A 19,372-nucleotide genomic window follows, 5' to 3' on the forward strand; every position below is an offset into this window, starting at 1 on the left:
ACCCGAAGACTGGAGGAGGTACGACTGTGTGTTTCATCTCTCTGGTGTGGAGGACGACATCATCACCAAACTGGATGAAGGACAGATCAGAACCAACTGGGGTAAGAGTTAAAATTAATGATGGTGAGAAACACAGAATAATATCCCCATGTTCGTTTTTGAAATTATTTTTAATAATATGTTTTTTCCTTTTTTTTTCTGAATGTGTGAACTGTCACTGCTACATGTGATGACTGATGTCAGATTATCTGTACACATTTTCTTAACCTTCCCTATCTGTATGTTTGTTTTCTGAGCAGAGAAACCCTCTGACACTATCATCCCCATCACTGCTGCAGTAGTTGCTCTTGTTCTCGTCCTCATTGCTGCCATCGGGTTTTCTGTTTACAAAAAGAAGAAAGGTGAGAGAATCAAAGCAGCAGAGGTGATGAATTTGTCCGGATTAAATTGACCAGATTTGACTTTTTTGTCTCTCCATTTTAATCTGAAATTATACATCTTTCTTTTTTTTTTTTAAATTGCAGACAATTTCCTGACATCTCGTGAGTAGAACTTGTTTTTGTTCTTTAGGTTTCTTACTGGTGACATATCCCCAGGATCAGCAGACTAACTGTGTGTTTCTGACATTATAGCTGCTGACAGAACGGAAGTCTCAAAGAGGCTGAATCCAGATTAACACAGCTCCCAGCACACACTGAAGTCAAGTATTCACATCTCCAGTTACACTATAGTGCAGCAGAAAATTAAGTAAGGAACTTTAAGTTTGGGGTTAAGGACAGGGAGTTATGGAGTTATATCAATGGAAGTCAGTTCAACACTCAAATTTGAGTGTCATGGTCACAGAGCTACATTTTAAAACAATAAAAACAAACATTACAAAATCTTCTTCATGATTTAGTCTCTGTGACTGTAAAGTGCATTGATTAGTTTGAACATGTAAACATAGAAACCTTTATCTCCACGTGTCCAAATCTCAAAATGTGACCCATGATTAAATATAACACAATACAGAAACCACATAAATCTGATGTGTTTGATGTGAAAATGGATCCAGAAAGTGTTAAGATGACTGGAAACAACTTGTCTTCTTGAGTTTAGATTGGTGGAGAAAATGTCTTAGAATCTAATATATTACACAGTAAAGTTTGTACACGATCAACACCTAGTTCTTTATGTTATTGGTGTATCTATATATATATATATATATATATATATTTCATAGATGTTTTAATCTATGAAATATACGGCACAGTAGCGAGGTGGTTAGCACTGATGCCTCACAGCAAGAAGGTCACCGGTTCTAATCCATGGGCCGGCTGGCCTTTCTGTGTGGAGTTTGCATGTTCTCCCTGTGTCTGCGTGGGTTCTCTCCAGGTTCTCCAGCTTCCTCCCACCGTCCAAAGACATGCTGGTTATGGTTGTCTGTCTCTCTGTGTTAGCTCTGTGATAGGCTGGAGACTTCTCGCCCTATGACAGCTGGGATAGGCTCAAGGGATAGGCTCCTGTAGCCCCCCTGCGACCCTTCACAGGGGGGCTACAGGAGATGAATGAAAGTTTTATTGTATGTGAATATTCTGTTGAGTATCTGGTATGAGCAATGTTTGGAAAATCAGGAAGTCTGATTGGACCTATTGTAAAGGTTGTATTTCAGTAACGTTCCACTAGAGGGCAGAATCAACCGTAAACTGATTGTAGCTGTGGTTAAAAGTTACTGAAGTGGAAATAAAATGGCCATAACATCTGCTGAACTGATTTATTTATTTATTTTTTTACATTGCGATTTCTATGACTAAAAGATAAAGATGATGTAAACATTAGTACACAGTACACAGACATGAGAACAGATAAAACTGACAAAAGAATTAGAAATAAATTAAAATCACAAAACAATCAAATAATAAAAACAAGAACCAACATTGCTAACTGAGTTAAAAGCCAAAGAGAAAAATAAGAAATAAGTTTTAAGAGAGAATTTAAAAAGAAGAAGTGAGTCGGCCTGGCTGATGTGCAAAGACAGGTCGTTCCACAGTTTGAGGCGAGGTCACCTCTCGACTTCCTCTTTGTCTTAGGGACAACCAACAATGACTCATCTGCTGACGTGAGACAGGGTGAGGTAGTGACGGGTAGTTTGACTCTTTTCTTAGAGTCGTCTCTTTTGCCACAGCTCCCAAAGAAGAGCCAGCTCTTTCGGCTCCTGAACGGCTCTTTATTTAGTATCGTTTATAATAACACTTTAACCCAACACAGCAAATACATATGGTTTGTGTGTTGACAAGCCCTTTTGCAATCAATGTTTTTATGAGAAGCCTAATAATTGTCTAATTTTGTGCAGTTGTTCTGTTACAAAAGCATTCTTACTTCTGTTTAATATTTCAATAAAATTTGTGCAATTGTGCAAACAAATGAATAAAACACTGCAATCAAATCCACACAAGCAGAAACAGAACTAAACTCCATGAACAAACCATATAAATCTCCTCAGTGTATATTGTCATTGAGAAAAAATCTGATGCCTTAGCTCTGATGGGCTGATAAGATTTCTTCTCATCTGCCCTGTTCTCTGCTGTCAGCCACAGCGTCTTTATTAATTAGCAGTGATGAATGAGTAAAAGGAAAAAAATAGTGAGGAGCAAGCTCTTTTGTGCATGACTTATGACTAGCGGGAGGGAGTGTACGGCTGGAGCAGGTCGGACAGGTACTGTGGAGTGAAGCCATGAATACATTTAAAAACAAATAAAAGAATTTTGAATTGAATCCGGAAATGAACCATTAACACTGGGGTAATGTGTTATGATACTGCTCTCCTATAGTAAAACCTGCTAGACTTGTTCTGTGTGTTACCGGAGCTGGTGTGTTTTGGACTTTAGCAGCAGACAAGTAGAGACAGACAGCTTTAGATGAAGCAGCAGAGACACAGACTTCCCTCTGAACATATTGTAGAAAAAGAAGCTAAAACATTATAAAAGATTATAAATAATAATTGTGGAAGTTCATTTGAATGTGTTCTGGTTAAAGCCTGTTGGAAGGTGAACAACCCTCAAATATTCACAGAATGTAAACGTAACAAGGGTGTAGTGGGAAAAATGATCTGACTTTTCATCTCAGTTTTTCATCTCAGTTCTTCCTCTCAGCTCGTCACCAGCTGTCTCAACAAGATGAAGAAGCTAATGATTCTGCTCCTCCTCTGTCACGCTGCATCTGCAGGTAAGACCGTGATAAGTACAGACATATATTTATATTTTCTAATTAGTTTGATTATATTCAGGTATACTGAACATGCAGCTGTTTGTGTTCTAGAGCTAAAAGGAAACTAATGGGACTGCATGTATTCACAGATAAATATGTGTCAGCTGTCTCATGGACCCTACATTAGTCTAGATGATGTGTTCATTGTCAATGTGGCTTTTCAGACATATTCATTAAGATATTAAAACACATTCTAATTCCATCATAAGGTGTGTACTATCATAATGCTGTTAAAACTCATTTCGGTACAATCAAATACATCGAATGTTCAACAGGAAAACTAATAGAACAGGTTGGCTGTGTTTTCTGTTTACTCTGGAGTGCAGAGATTGAGCAAAAATAAAAATGTTGTACCAGGGACAACTGAATAATGTTATAAAATGATATATTTAAATGACTTAAGTTCTCTTTTCCCCACAGAGAAACACTCTTTGATGTTGTATTTAACAATGTCTTCTGGAAACCCAGACGTCCCAGATTATGTGGTTGTGGGAAGTCTTGACAGGATTATTATGGTTTACTACGACACCACCATGGAAGCACCAGAACCTAGACAAGAGATGATGATAGAATCAATTGAAGAAGATCCACGACAATGGGAAGTTCTCGTTCAGCGCTGCCTGGACTATTATCAGATCTTCAAACATCAAAGTGCCAGTTTTATGCAACACTCAAACCAAACTGGAGGTATGTTACTGAACTTATTTTTTCTTATATTTATTTTAGTCCTAGATTAGACCAGACTTCAACTGCTGTAATGTTCAGGATAATAATAACAATAAAAAAAGTTAGAATATTTTCCCATTCTTCTCTGCAAAAAAAAAAAAAAAAGATTCTTCACCTGTCAAATTGTGATCTTGTGCATTGCCCTCTTCAGATTTTCTAGATTTTCTACAGGATTCAAACCAGCAGCAGCAGGTTGCATCTCTGTTCATTTTCCTAATGCATGTCAGAATGTTGCGTGTTAAAAATAACTGAAGCTCTTCAAGATTCCCTGCAACTTTCCTATAGCCCAAGTTCCAGGTGAAGAAATGCATGACACTGTCACTATTACCGGCCTCAGACCTAGGGGAATCTGGGCAGGTATAAGGCCACAGGCTAAATAGCACTGTGGGTTAGAAAGCAGTGGAGACGAACAAAGTTAATCTTTCTCAAGCGCTGGACGTTTATTTCTGAGCGCTCGAGCTACCGTCTCCACAGTAACCCACTATGGTGATAGAAGTGAAACAGCGCCATCTAGCGGCATGAAGTGGAATAAATGGAACACTTAAATGTAATAAAATAAAAAAAATAGAAGGGGGTAACTGTGTTAATTAAATATAATAGGACATTTTCTCTACCCATTACACTCTCCCCTACTTTAAAAGATGTCCCCTGACATCCAGAACTAACTAAACTGGACTACTAACTACAGTGGTACTCACAGGTATGGTAAGTACGGTCAGGTAAGTAACCAGTCAACAGTCTGAACAGGAAGTAAGCGTGTATGTCAGTCACAGGTAAGTAGTATGAAGGTAAGGTTGTATGTCAATGTCAAGGTCTTTTATGTCCTGGTCAATGTCAGTTCTACCGTACGTCCATACAGCTGGGGGAGGATAGTAGCACATCTAATGAAACACTGGGTAGGCAGGCAAGGACGAAGGGGTACAGTACATAGCATTAGTTCCCATTCTCCAAGGCTGGTAGGAAGGTTCTCCTGACTGGTCATACATGAAGATGCTTCTGGGTTTGACTCGTCGGGTGGACCTCCTCAGTTGCTGATCTACCTCTCTTACTGGTTGAGGAACAGGCACAACATCTAGCTCAGGATCCTGTGGACTTCCACTCTCCTCAGAATCATCCCTTTGTTGTTCCGGTCCTTCCACAGCTGGGGCACTCCTTGGTGCAGGAGTTGGCTCTGCTGTCACCAAAGAGTCAGATGATCCTGGCCGCCACACATCCTCAGACTCAGGTGCTCGGCTCGACGGTTTGTATTCTGGAGCCACAGCCCGCAGCTCACTGTGTAGCTCTGACTGAGGCAGGTGGTGTCTGACAGTCCTCCTCTCATACACAGGCAAGGGTCTGAGGTTGTAGGAGCACTCCGCCTCATCATCTGAGGTGTTGCCATCCGACTTGGTTGCTTCTCTGGGTGGCATATGGCGTCTCTGTCTTTGGGGCTTCAGCTCCACACCAGTGTCACGTTCCTCATGGCGGACTGGCAAGTCACTGACAGGCAAGAGGAGGTTGCGGTGGAGCACCCGGAGGGTCTTGTCACCTGTTTCAGCTTGGATTCGATATACAGGTCCATCTCCCAGCCTCTCAATGACACGGTGAATCTTTTGTTCCCAATAAGATCGAAGTTTGCCTGGGCCACCTCTCTCAGACAGGTTCTTGACAAGCACACGATCACCAGGTTGCAGCAAGGCTCCTCTGGCACCTTGGTCGTAGTGCCTTTTCCCTTTCTCTGAAGACTTCTTGCTGTTCTCAGAGGCAATCCGGTATGCATCCTGCATCCGGGAAGCCCAGGTCTGTGCATATTCCTGCCGTGTCTGTGCCAGCCGATCTGGGTCCAGATTGAATATAAAGTCAATGGGCAGCTGTGGATGTCTTCCGAAGAGGAGGAAGAATGGTGAGTAGCCTGTAGACTCATGCTTCGTGCAGTTGTAGGCATGGACTATGCTGGGGAGATGGTCTTTCCACTCTGCCTTCTTTTCCTCATGGAGCGTCCTGAGCATCTGGAGAAGTGTTCTGTTCAGGCGTTCAACAGGGTTCCCCTGCGGATGGTAAGGAGTAGTTCGGGAGTGAGAGATTCCTGCCAGCTGCTGAAGTCTTTGGAACAGAGTGTTCTCGAATTCCCGGCCCTGGTCATGGTGGAGCTTTTGAGGGTACCCGAAGCGTGGAATGAAATCGTAGAAGATCTTTTCGGCTGCTGTTTTACCAGACTTGTTTCGAGTTGGGTAGGCCTGAGCAAAACGGGTAAAGTGGTCTACTATCACCAGGACGTACTCGTAGCCTCCTTTACTGCGATCAAGGTGAAGATAATCAACAGAGAGCAGCTCAAAAGGTGCACTAGTTGTGATTGAGCCCATTGGTGCTTTCTGATGTACGGCAGGTCGCTTCTGCTTGATGCATGAGCACTGACGGATGACGTGGTCCTCGATTTCGCGCTGCATAAAAGGCCAGTAGAACCGTTGCCTTGCCAGGTGGATGACTTTATCAGCGCCAATGTGTCCCATGTCATCGTGCAGGTGTTTAAGCACAGTTGACTTTAGTGCTTTGGGAAGGACCAGTTGTTGATTTTCTCCTGCCTGTCTGTACAGAATTCCATTATCCAGTTTGAGCCTGTTCCACTCATGTATCAGCCGTCGTGTTCCTGGTTGTATTGGACTCTGGACTTTGTCTCTTGGATTCCATCCGCTCCCTTTCAACTGGATCACCTCGGAAATGGACTCATCTCCTTTCTGGGCAGCCCTGATATCTTCTGGGGTAAACATGTGCGTACTCACTGGAGGAGGGTTGTCATCACAAGCGGCGATCTGAAGGGCGGCAGCCCAGGACACATCCTCATCTCTCTGAGCTTTATTCCCCTGCCAGATGGCAGATACAACCTCGGGTGGCATTGTCTCAGTGTATTCCCTCAGGTGGTCTTGGAGCTTCACTGGAAACCTGGACAGGGTATCCGCATCAACATTCACCTTGCCTGGCCTGTACTTGATGTTGAAGTGGAAGTCGGCTAATTCACCGACCCAGCGATGTCCAACAGCATTCAACTTGGCCGTGCTCAGGACGTAGGTGAGGGGATTGTTATCTGTATACACAGTGAATGTTGTTGCATAATACAGATAATCACGGAATTTATCGCATATGGCCCACTTCAGAGCGAGAAACTCAAGCTTACTGGAATGGAGGTGGTAATTCTTTTCAGCAGGCGTGAGTGACCTGGACCCATATGCAATAACCCGGAGTTTGCTGTTCTGTTCCTGGTAGAGCACAGCCCCCAAACCTTCATTGGATGCATCAGTGTGCAGGATGAATGGCAAATCGAAGTCGGGGTAGGCCAAGATGGGAGGTTTGATCAACATGTCCACAAGGCGGGACACAACAGCACTGTGTTCGGGGGTCCAATGAACTGGTGTCCTGGATGGTAATTGACCACTGCTCTTGCCTTTTTGGGTGGACTTGGCTGCGACAGGGCTCTTGTTGGACGTGGCAGGATGTTCTTGAAGCTTAAACAGTGGCCGGGCTATTCTGGAAAAATCCTGGATGAATGAGCGATAGTAGCCCAAGAAACCAAGTAGAGCTCGGACCTCTCCGACGTTCTTTGGCTTTCTCTCCTTCATCTGCAACACAGCTTCCAGGTCTTTGGGATCTACCTGAACACCGTCACTCGTGACCAGGCGTCCAACATATCTCACTTGGCGTTTGAACAGCTCACACTTTTTCGGGCGCAGCTTCACACCGTGCTCTCTTAAGCGACACAGAACTTGTCTTAAGTCCTCAACATGGCCCTGGAAATTCTTGGAAAAACAGAGCACATCATCCAAGTAAGGCGAACAGCATTCATCTCTTAAACCGGCCAGCACGTCCTCCATGCAGCGTTGGAAGGCTGCTGGAGCGTTGGTGAGGCCAAATGGGAGGCGTACCCACTCGTAAAAACCCCACGGAGTGCTAAAAGCTGTCAGGTGCCGGCAGCTCTCTTCAACAAAGCCTTGGTGATAAGCACTGCCCTGGTCAAGTATGGAAAACCATGAGTTGCCACCTAAATTGTCAAGCAGGTCTTGGATGCGTGGAAGTGGGTGGCGGTCAGGGATGGTTTTACTGTTCAGCCCCCGGAAGTCAACACAGAGACGTAGGCTCATGTCCTTTTTCCTCACACAGACCACAGGAGAAGAGTATGCTGAGGTGGATTTTCTGATCCAACCACGGTCAAGCAAGTTCTGAACATAGTCTTTTACCTCTTGATACAAGGGCTTGGGGATGGAATTGTAAGACTTTTGGACTGGTGTTTCATCTGTAAGGTTGATTCTAAGCTGGAGGTCAGGAATACAACCAATGTCAGCATCGTCTTTGGCAAACACATCAGACTGCTCAAACAACATTTCTCTGACTAATCTCTGTTCATCCTCAGCTAGATGTGATACGTCAACGGGAGGGTGCCACTTGTTTTCGGCTTTAGACCTAGTCTGTCTGTCTTGCTTTTTGTTCAGGTAAGTCGATGGATCTGTACGTAACTGAGCTGAAAAGGTTTGGACATCATGTGGCATGTGCTCAAACTCGAGACAGGTTCCACGTCAGCCATTTCCTCAAGAGTGCCGAGAGTGATTCTTTGGGTCAAATAAATGGCATATCGGGTTGCATTTTGGATGGGAATTTTAATGCATTTTGAGGATCCACCAGGAATGTCAACTAACGCAGGAAACAGTTCTAGACCCTCAGGGCAGGTGTTTTCTATAAGAGGCTGGAACAGCATGGTACGAGTCCCTGGCAACCCCCTAACCCGGCACCTGACTTCATAGATTCTACCAGCAGGGATAGTGACACCTTTCTTTCCTGTGTGTACAGTACACGGGGCTGTCTCGTCAGTGGTTGTTATCTGAAGGGCAGAGACCAAAGCCTCAACTGTATTCTCGGGGACACTTAAAGCGTCAGTCAGGATAGCAGTCACGTTCACAGTGTTGTCATGCTCCTTGATGATCTCAGCTATGACGTTACTACCTAACAGGGGAAAGTGGCAATTTTGACTGACCAGGAGGGGCACTCTAATTGTCACAGATCCATGGCGCTCACTACAAATCTGCAGGTCGACCTCAGCCCATCCATCAAGAGGAACTTGTGTACCATTTGCTGCTGATATTTCAAAAGGCTGATTGGCAAAGAGGGACTGAAGTGGTTGGATTTTGACATTGGGTGATGTTCTGTCTACCCAGGTTTTGCTGACCATTGTTACCTGAGCCCCTGAGTTTAAAAGCATTTCAATTGGCACACCATTGATGTTGCAAGAGACAGTACAACGTTTCCCTATGAGCTGGGCAATGCGTTTGTTTGAATCTGCTTGGCATAGGATGGGTGGTGGCTTAAACTTAACAGTGGGCTGAATGCTGTTCACAGTCACTGGCTGCCCTGCTCCAGTGACCTCTTCCCGTTTCCCGACGACTTCCTCTGCAAACAGCCAATAGCTCTGTGTCCTGCCTGGCCACAGACAAAACAATGGGGACAGCTCATGGTTCCACTTGCTACGCAGTTGTGGCATCTACCCTTTTTGTCAGCTGACAGTGACTGCGGACGACTACCAGATGTGCTAGGGCGGCCAGACTGTACACGTTCTGCAGACCTGTCAACGAGTGTCATGTGTCTAGTCAGTGAGGACACTTGGGCAGTTAGCTCTCTGATAGCTTCACGGTTAGCCTGTAACTCAGCATCAACTTGACTCGGTTTTGTCTTGTCAGTCTGTCCATCATGGTCATATTGGGCAATGTTTACAGTCACAGGTCTAGACTTAGCTACAGCACCCAGGCGTTTTAACCTCCCCTCTTCCTCAGTCATGGACTTGGTCATCTGTACTAACAGAAAGTCATCGCTAACTTGCATGTCAGAAAGAAAAGGTTTGATGTCATGTCTAACATAAGTGTTTCTCTCATTTAGACCTTGGTAGAGTGTGTGTAAAAAAGTACCCTGTACAAGCCTTTTGTCATAGCTAAACTCTACACCAGGTTGCTGTGACTCAAAAATAACTCTCTGTTTTAACCCCATGAGCCTGTAGAGAAACTGCTGTGGACCCTCCTTGTCATGTTGTCTAGCATTACTGAGCTCTTGAAAGAGCTCGGTTACACTTTTATCCCTGATGTGAGAGCGGAGAAACCTTTTTAACCCACTCAATGTTAAATCATCATGGTTAGTGAGCATTTCCCTGAATGTATCTGGCTTAATTATCTTAAGGACAGCCCTAATAATTTCAGCCTCGCTAAACCCTTCTTGTAAAGCAGCGTCCATCTGCTTACAGAAACCATTAAAGCAAATGTCAGAACCTGTGTCAGATACTTGACCACCATGTATTTTACACTCTCTACGTGGAAGCAGTGCCGTAACATCAGACAGTCTTACTACCTGGTCTGTTACAGTTGAGGATAGGCTTGTCCTACCATGGTGGGCACCACGGGTGCCAGTGACGCTCGGCTGGGCTGGTCTCCATGTAGTAACAGGTGCATGAATGTCTCTGTCCATGAGTGACGTGTGTGTGTGCATGTCCACTGATGACAAACGCGTGTCAGTGTCCGTGGACAACGGGTGTGTGTGAAGGTCCGTGGACGACGGGTGGGTGTGAATGTCCACTGATGAACGTGTGTGGATGTCCCTTGTGGAGGGAGGTAAGAGTTGGTGTGTAGGCGTCAGTATGCCGTCCATGTGAACGGTAGAAACACCAACCTCACCAGACCCGGGGTCTGTCGATGTCAGTTTCTGCAGCAGGTCCTGGAGGGAGAGGAGTTGAGCCATGCCTTCATCTTCCATCGCCTTCAACCTCTCGCTCCTGGTGTAGTCGATGATGAAGTCATACAGCTCTGGCTCACTGAGGCCCTCAGTGCTTTCGCTGCCATCTTCAACTGACCTGGCGACCAACTGCAATTGACTGAAACCCAGCGCTGGGAGCTGTTTGATGATCTGGAAGGTCAACATTCGCCGTGGGGTTACTGTAGTCATCGTGACGTCTCACCGGTGGCTGTTGCTCTCTGGATGACGCTCAACACAGCAGCCTTCCCTGAAGCTTGGACACCTGGTCTCACCGTCGCAGTGACTGCTCAGCTCACTTTCCGAAACTTTATCCCGGACGAGCCCCCAATTATTACCGGCCTCAGACCTAGGGGAATCTGGGCAGGTATAAGGCCACAGGCTAAATAGCACTGTGGGTTAGAAAGCAGTGGAGACGAACAAAGTTAATCTTTCTCAAGCGCTGGACGTTTATTTCTGAGCGCTCGAGCTACCGTCTCCACAGTAACCCACTATGGTGATAGAAGTGAAACAGCGCCATCTAGCGGCATGAAGTGGAATAAATGGAACACTTAAATGTAATAAAATAAAAAAAATAGAAGGGGGTAACTGTGTTAATTAAATATAATAGGACATTTTCTCTACCCATTACATCACCACCCTTGCTTCAGGGCGGACTGGCGTACGGGGGACACCGGGGATTTCCCTGGTGGGCCGGGCCATGAGAAAAAGAAAAAGAAAGGGGTAAAAAGTCTATCGCAACGGACAACGGTGTTGTGGTCTGCTGGGGGGCTGGGTCGTGCGGCTATTGTTGTGATAGGCTACACCTGTGTTCACGTCTCACTGCCTATGCTGATAGCCAATGCTAGTAACGCTACTGTAACGATAACAACAATGGCAGCCTCCACCTACATTTATGCACAAAAGACTATGAAAAGCGAGTCAAGCATGTAGTTGTGCATGGATAGAGCATGATTACAGCCTGGGCATCCTAGCACTGTAACCTGTAGGGTATGAGGCTCCTCGTTTTTCGTTTGGAGCTTCTCTGACATGCTAGCGACATTTACATGTACAGCTGCTACCTAACTATGCTACCCATCTTGGGGCTCGTCAGGCAAGGTTTCGGAGCCACTGAGAAACTAAATATGTATTCCCACCAATGATTGTAAATAAAACAAAATTCCATTAATTAAAAAGGATGTTTCATCTGACACATGTATTACACTTATCTCTGCTATATAAATACACTTGACTTTGACATTCAAGCTAGCTAACGTTAACGAAGGGGAGTCAGCGGAATGTTTTATTTACAATCATTGGTGGGAATACATATTTAGTTTCTCAGAGGCTCCGAAACCTTGCCTGGCGAGCACCAAGATTAGCATAGTTAGGTAGCAGCTGTGTAAATGTCGCTAGCATGCTCCAGGTCACTACGTGAAGTTGTTACGTTAGTTGTTAGTTGAGTTAGTTGTAGTTGAGAATTATTATTCGGGGGAAAAGATGGCTGGCTGTCAATCCCCAGCGATGTTGCTGTATGGTGTGATAATCTTTCCCTCTATTACTGCAGTGTCAGATTTAGTTAATATGGAAGTGGCAGTCCGGGCGAACTGCTGCTGTTCTATGAGGAAAAACGAGGAGCCTCATACCCTACAGGTTACAGTGCTAGGATGCCCAGGCTGTAATCATGCTCTACCCATGCACAACTACATGCTTAACTCGCTTTTCGTAGTCTTTTGTGCATCAATGTAGGTGGAGGCTGCCATTGTTGTTATCGTTACAGTAGCGTTACTAGCAATGATCGGAAGTTCTATTTCCCTACTCCGCGTTCCGGAAGCAGGAAGTGAGACGTTGCGTGACATAGGCCTATTGTTGTAATTATGTTGCCGTATACGGCCCTTTTGCTGACTCTGACCGGCCTGCGTAAAACTTGGCATTTGTTCTCCACAGATCATCCGGACAGAACTTATTTTTTTTTTTGCGTGGTGTCCTAAGTTAACATGCTAATGCTAATGCCGTGTTAAACATGCTGCTGTTATTTGGCTAACGGTCACTTTCAGTGTGTCTGTATGTTAGCATGTATGTTAACAGACGGATGTTTAACTGCAGTGGTGTTGTCATTTATAGTAAGTTTTCTGTTAGCGGTGTGTGCTACCGTGGAACAGTAGGCTAACAGATTTAGCCCGTTGTTTGCTAACTGGTCTGCTAACTGGTTACAAAGACGTAGTAACGCTGCTAACTGGTACAGAGCTACTACGTCTTTGTGTCAGAATCTATGAACTTCTGAGCTCAGTGGTTGCCAAGGCAACCACGAGACTGACGAGTTTGTCAAGAAAGTTAGACTTAGACTTAAGGCTTGATTATGCTTCCGCGTAGTGATCACGCAATGGTCACGCAATGGCCACGCAGTTGCTTGGACGCAGTCGTGAGACCGTGATGGTTCTGCGTGGGGTTTACGTGTCGAAATGCATGCCACACCGGTAGAGGGTGCTATGATTTTTTGTGACCGACCGACCGAGACTCTTGTGACGTATCTCGCCTCGTATAGTTATTTACCTTCCGGCTTTTGCCGTAGTCACAGTGTACGATGGACACCGAGACAGAGAGACTGGCGTTGGAGCTCCAAATTATTCAAGCAGAGGAAGAAATATTTCTATTGCAAATTAGGGCACGACAAAGGAGACAATGATGTTTATGAGTGGAAACCGGAAAAGCGGTCTCCAGCGGATGTAGTTAGCGGACCAATCACAGCCAATGCCGCTGCGTTGCTGCTGCGTTGCTGTTGCGTCGCCTCGACGTGCGTCGAGGATTTTTGGGAGGTGCACGTCTGGCCCTTGCGGAGGACGCACGGGGGTCCGCAGGGACGTAATAGGTCCGTAATAGGTCCGTAATAGGTCCGTACGCCCCCTTGCGCTGTATCAACGCGGAAGCATAATTTAGGCCTTAGACTTAGATAAACTTTATTCATCCACAAAGGAAATTGCTTGGTCACAGTAGCTTAGCTGTACATAAAAAAAGATCAAACCAAATAAAATAGAAATAAAAAATAAGTAAAATAAAATCTAGTAAGATAAAATAAAAATAGTATAAGCAAAAATGTACAAATTAGCACATTAGCATATGGTACAAATGTACAAGAAATAGAGAAGGAAGAATATAAATTATATATACAGGGTAAGGTGTAAGGTGCAATAGTGTCCATTAACATTAATAACATTGATTATCTGTTACAGAAAGGTGAGTTGTTGTACAACTGGACAGAGAATGGTATGAATGACATCCTGTAGCGTTCAGTGTGGGAGCGGAGCTGGATCAGTCTGTTGGAGAATGAGCTCAGCTGCACCTCTATGGTCTGGTGTAGTGGATGTGACTGATTGTCCATGATGGAGAGCAGTTTGTCCAGTGTCCTTCTGTCCCTCACTGAGACAAACGTCTCCAACTTACTACCAATCACATGACCAGCCTTTTGGATCAATTTGTCGAACGTACTTATGTCCTTTTTGCTGGTGCTGCTCCCCCAACAAACCACAGCAAAGTACAGGGCGCTCGCAACAACAAACTGGTAGAAAAACTCCAGCAACTTGCTGCGCATGTTAAAAGACCTAAGCTTCCTCAGGAAGTAGGTCTTTGTTGGGAGGAGGAGCTCAATGACGTACCTGCCTGACTCACACAAAATACCTGCGGGTCAGTTCTGATAGATAGAAAATATTATCTTGCCAGATACAGTTATGGGCCTTGAGACATACATGGTTTATGAATGATCATTTATTTAATATACAGTAGTATTAGCCAATGTAAATATTATATATGGTCATTTTAAAAAACCAATCATACTAATCATACTAATCGTCTGCTGCTGGCTTGTATGTCCTGCTCAGCAGCAGACGCTAACTCAAACCATGTGAAATATAAGCTAACCAAATGCTGCTGGCTAGCTTAACCTACAATCTAAATGAACTAAGTAAATGCTGCTGGCTTATAGGCCCACAGAGCAGCAGAGGATAATTCAAACCTTGTGAAATATAAGCTAACTTAACGCTGCTGGCTTATATGGCCCGCTCAGCAGCTAACTATAGCTACCAAGCAACATGAAGACATCAGGAACCTGGCCTAAACAACAGCAGTATGCAGCATGTCATTGGGGTTTTCAAGTGGGCACCTCCCTTCACTGATGTTTCGTTAAGTTAGGCCCACAACACCTCGAGAAGGCTTAACAGTGAATTCCAGCGTCCTGGAGTCACCCCCCTCCACACTGCCACTGCAAAACCTGTTTTTGTCACCATTTCTTACCATTAATATTAGACAACAACTAATATCTCAATAATTAGCCTTGTCCTTTTATGAATCACGACACAAACAAATCTATCGTGGTTCGCCCCGTTGATGTGGACTAAACCACGAAACAAACAAATCTACCATGGTTCGCCCCGATGATGCAAACTGAACCACGGACAAATCAACCACATCTATAATGATTTGCAAACACACTAAAATTACATAGCCATCCTTACCTTTAGTGTGCTCCCCAGCTAGCATGCTTCCTACGTGTCCAGAGCCACTCACTCGCTCTCTGTGCTGCCCGAGACATGTTACATACTCGCAGTCCTCTGGCTTTTTCCCGTATGCCCAGCTCGCTCAGAAGGGCAATCACTGATTTTGGACAAAAGCCCTCCAGCCATTCTGTTCTGTGTCTGCTGCTAACTCTGCATACTTAGCTCTCTTATGCTTGTTAGCCTCCTCATTTCTATCTTCCCACGGGACAGTCAGCTCTATGAAATAGACTACTTTCTCTGGCTCAGACCACAACAGCAGATCTGACCATAGACGGGTGCTAGCTATCTCAGTTGGAATAACCAGCTGTCCATTAAAATCCGCCCTCATCTCCCAGGCTCCTCCTGCTCTTAGCTGGCCCATGTTATGCCTGATGCCTGCTAGTCTAGTCTTTTCTCCCTCCCGTACAAACTTAATACATCTATTCCCTCTGTTAATGGCCATGGAATTTACATTCACCCATTTTTCCTCAGTTGCAGCTGCTAAACATTTCAGTACCTGATTGTGACGCTAGGTGTAACGTCCTTGGGAAAGACTAACCTTACAACCTGTCAGAATATGACTAAGCGTGCAGACACAAGTGCACAGTGGGCAGTTGTGTATAATGCTTTCTTGATCATCCCTTTACTAAAACCACCAGCACAAAATAAAACATACCAATGCTGCGGGCACAGAATTGAGTTCAGCCTATTGGCATGCCTCTCCAAGATATTTACAGTTTCTCATGTGGCCCCTTGGGAAAAACAATTGCCCATCCCTGGTATAGACAGTCAGTATCATTAAGTTCTAACAGCCTGGCAAATTGGTTGGCCAAATTTTATTGTATCAATGACCTGTTTAAAATCACTACATGCTGTAAAATCACTATAGGCTACTGCTGTAATCATTTTACTGTAGGCTACTTAAGGGTTCAGGTTAATTATAACTATATGATTATGTTCCAAAACAACATCAAATGCAGTTTTTTTCATCAAGGTACATGAAACTTGTGTTGCCAGCTGGCTGGCTGGCTCCCCACACCGCGCATGAAGTGGTCCGGTCTGTCAATAACTCCCGGGCCACTTTCCCCCCCAAGTCTGCCCCTGGGTATGGTCTTCCTTTCCTGATTGGTGGATGAAAAGTTAAGTCTCTCATCAGACCATAACACATTTTAGCAAATGTCTACAGGAGACTGGGGTACACCATATCTCTGTAACAGGAGTTCTCAAGCAGCAAACAGGCACTCTGCAGCCTCTCCTGTGTATCATTATAATATAATATAATATAATATAATATAATTTAATATAATATAATATAATATAATATAATCAAGCACAGGATTTGGTTTTGTGTGAAGTCATGCACTACTTACTGTATGTTTAAACAGCGCCCCTCTCTGGTGAAGATGTGACATGAACCAGTTCAGCTGACTGTCCTTGATCCTGGATCTCGGTCTAGTTTACATCAGTCTCTCTCTCTCTCTCTTTCTCTCTCTCTCTCTCTCTCTCTCTCTCTCTCTCTCTCTCTCTCTCTCTCTCTCTCTCTCAGGTCCTTACATTGTCCAGGAGATCGTCGGTTGGGAATGGGATGATGAGACTGACATAGTTGACAGTTTAACAAAGTATGGTTTGAATGGAGAAGACTTCCTTGAATTTGATGTGAAGACAGAGACTTGGATCTCTTCAAACCCACTGGCTGAAATCACTAAACAGGAGTGGAACAGAAATAAAGACAATAATAGGTTATGGAAGAACATCATCACAGTGGTTTATCTTAATTTGTTGAAGATGTTTTTTAACCATAAGAAGAATTTTCTGAATAGAAAAGGTAAAGTAAACATATCTCTATCATAGCATTTACATATCATGGTACATAGATGACATGCTACTTCTACTCCATTACATTTCTAGTTATTATTATTTTGTGTATTTAGTGGAGTATTAATGTGTCTGCTTATTAATTTTGTAAATAATGAAAAGTTGACTCAAAACACATGACATCCAGCCTAATAATGACATCAACTGTCTCTGTCTCTCCAGACCTCCCCTCAGTGTCTCTCCTCCAGAAGACTCCCTCCTCTCCAGTCAGCTGCCACGCTACAGGTTTCTACCCTGACAGAGCCATGATGTTCTGGAGGAAAGATGGAGAGGAGATTCATGAAGGAGTGGAACATGGAGAGATCCTCCCCAACCATGATGGATCCTTCCAGATGAATGTTGACCTGAACATTTCATCAGTCTCACCTGAAGACTGGAGGAGGTACGACTGTGTGTTTCATCTCTCTGGTGTGGAGAAGGACATCATCACCAAACTGGATGAAGAACAGATCAGAACCAACTGGAGGAAAAATAAAAATGATGAAGGTGAGAAACACAAATGACACACACGTTCATTTTTAAATTATCATTAATAATATAGTTTTTCGTTTTTTCTTCTGAATGTGTGAACTGTCACTGCTGCATGTGATGACTGATGTCAGATTATCTGTACTCATTTTCTTAACCTTCTCTATCTTCACGTGTTTATTTTCTGAGCAGAGAAACCCTCTGACACTATCATCCCCATCACTGCTGCAGTAGTTGCTCTTGTTCTCGTCCTCATTGCTGTCGTAGGATTTACTGTTTACAAAAAGAAGAAAGGTGAGAGAATCTAAAGAGTTGATGAATTTATTCAGACTGAGATGAACTGGAGATGATGATGTTTCCCCATTTTTAACTGTGACACTGAAAACTTTCCTTTTTATTTCAGATAACTCCCCAGCGTCTCGTAAGTACAATTAGTTTTCTTTTTTTCCCTCCTCACAATCTGACATGTACTCTGTGGAGTGAACATAATCTTTTATTGAATTATTGAATATATCTATAATCTAAGTGTTTCTTTGAACCTTACAGCTCCACACAACAGCACTGGACTCGCTGAGAGACTGAACCCAGATGAAGACGACACCCAGCCAAGAATTCACAACTCCGCTTAATCAGAGCAGAGGCGGACATTTTCCTTTACTGTAAAAAACATTACTACTGCAAGGACAATATTGGAGGGTGAAAATTCATTTTTCTATGAAGATAAGTAAGAAAAGCTGGGACATTTTTTGCACTGTTTTACTATTATTCTTCTTTTACTGTACATTTTTGTATAGTTCTTGTTGTACCAACTTTTTTTTTTGTAGAAAATCATATTTTTTGTTGTTGTCCTCATATTGTGTTAGAAAGCTGCCCACGTCTTTGGTGTTAGCGGTTCAAAATTGACCCGTGGCTTAATCCAGCCCAAAATCATCAAAGAACACTGTTTGTCAACCAGTTTTGTTTTTCACCTCATATCTAACTTGTTTTGCATTCATATCCATGTAATCATTGTATTAAATGTTATTTTTTTTGGCCAAATAGAGCTTTTATCTTAGAATACACCACTCGTTTTAATTTGAAAAAATTTTGTTATTTTTGTTATAGTGAAGACAATGGACAAATATTCCACCTGACTATCATAGATTAATATTAGAACATACCACCAAAACTAAATTTCATGTGGAGTTTCTTTACTTAATATTATTAACCATAGTGACATCTGTTGTGTTACGGGTAAAAACTGACCCGTACATATTTATGTTAGGATAGAGGTAAAAAAAAAAAGTCTGTTTCACTAAACCAAGCTTTATTTTGCTCAAAATTGCAAATGCAAATATAGACTCTGGTTTGTTATATGTATGGCAAGTTTGTCATTTACACTGGGACCAGCTGGGACCAGTTTGTTCGTTTCCAATCCAGCTGTTGCACAACACCCTTCTACCTTCAGTGTTTGTCATCTCAAGAAAGATGTTCTCAACATATGGTGGTATAAACAGCTCAAATGTGGTCTTGATGTCTTGAACATGTGACACAGCATATCTGGTAGGCCCTTCTTCATCATCATACTCAACGTCATCCTCATTCTCAGACACATCTTCCTCAATGTCACTTTGGTTTCTGTCTTCATCAGTTTGTGGAGTGGGGGATGAAATGTCATCATTTTTGTATTTGAAGACCTCTCTTTGAACATCTGTGTCCCCAGAGATGCTTAAATCTCATGTTAGGAAAGTTGTGTTGCCATGGGATGAGTTGCCCCAAGGGGAGAGAGGTGTAGTGGAATGGGGAGGGGATGG

General features: G+C 43.6%; 1 protein-coding gene across 1 annotated transcript; it reads left to right on the forward strand.

The window, feature by feature from the left end:
* Positions 1 to 3,805: 3,805 nt before the first annotated feature.
* Positions 3,806 to 19,339, forward strand: LOC311501350 (major histocompatibility complex class I-related gene protein-like). Its single transcript, XM_084563113.1, has 6 exons — positions 3,806 to 3,933; positions 16,783 to 17,061; positions 17,274 to 17,597; positions 17,772 to 17,873; positions 17,983 to 18,000; positions 18,126 to 19,339. The coding sequence occupies exons 1-6, from the start codon at positions 3,807 to 3,809 to the stop codon at positions 18,206 to 18,208; spliced, it is 933 nt and encodes a 310-aa protein (XP_084419239.1). The 5' UTR covers position 3,806; the 3' UTR covers positions 18,209 to 19,339.
* Positions 19,340 to 19,372: the final 33 nt, after the last annotated feature.

The sequence above is a fragment of the Chelon labrosus genome (genome assembly GCF_963514085.1).
Source record: "Chelon labrosus genome assembly, chromosome: 16".
In the NCBI taxonomy this organism is placed as follows: Eukaryota; Metazoa; Chordata; class Actinopteri; order Mugiliformes; family Mugilidae; genus Chelon; species Chelon labrosus.

Bases quoted from the DNA above. Each gene is read 5' to 3' on its own strand.
- LOC311501350 (XM_084563113.1), top strand. From the start codon at position 3,807: ATGATGATAGAATCAATTGAAGAAGATCCACGACAATGGGAAGTTCTC. The intron at 3,934-16,782 runs GTATGTTACTGA...TCTCTCTCTCAG, and splicing joins ACACTCAAACCAAACTGGAG to GTCCTTACATTGTCCAGGAG. The intron at 17,062-17,273 runs GTAAAGTAAACA...CTGTCTCTCCAG, and splicing joins GAATTTTCTGAATAGAAAAG to ACCTCCCCTCAGTGTCTCTC.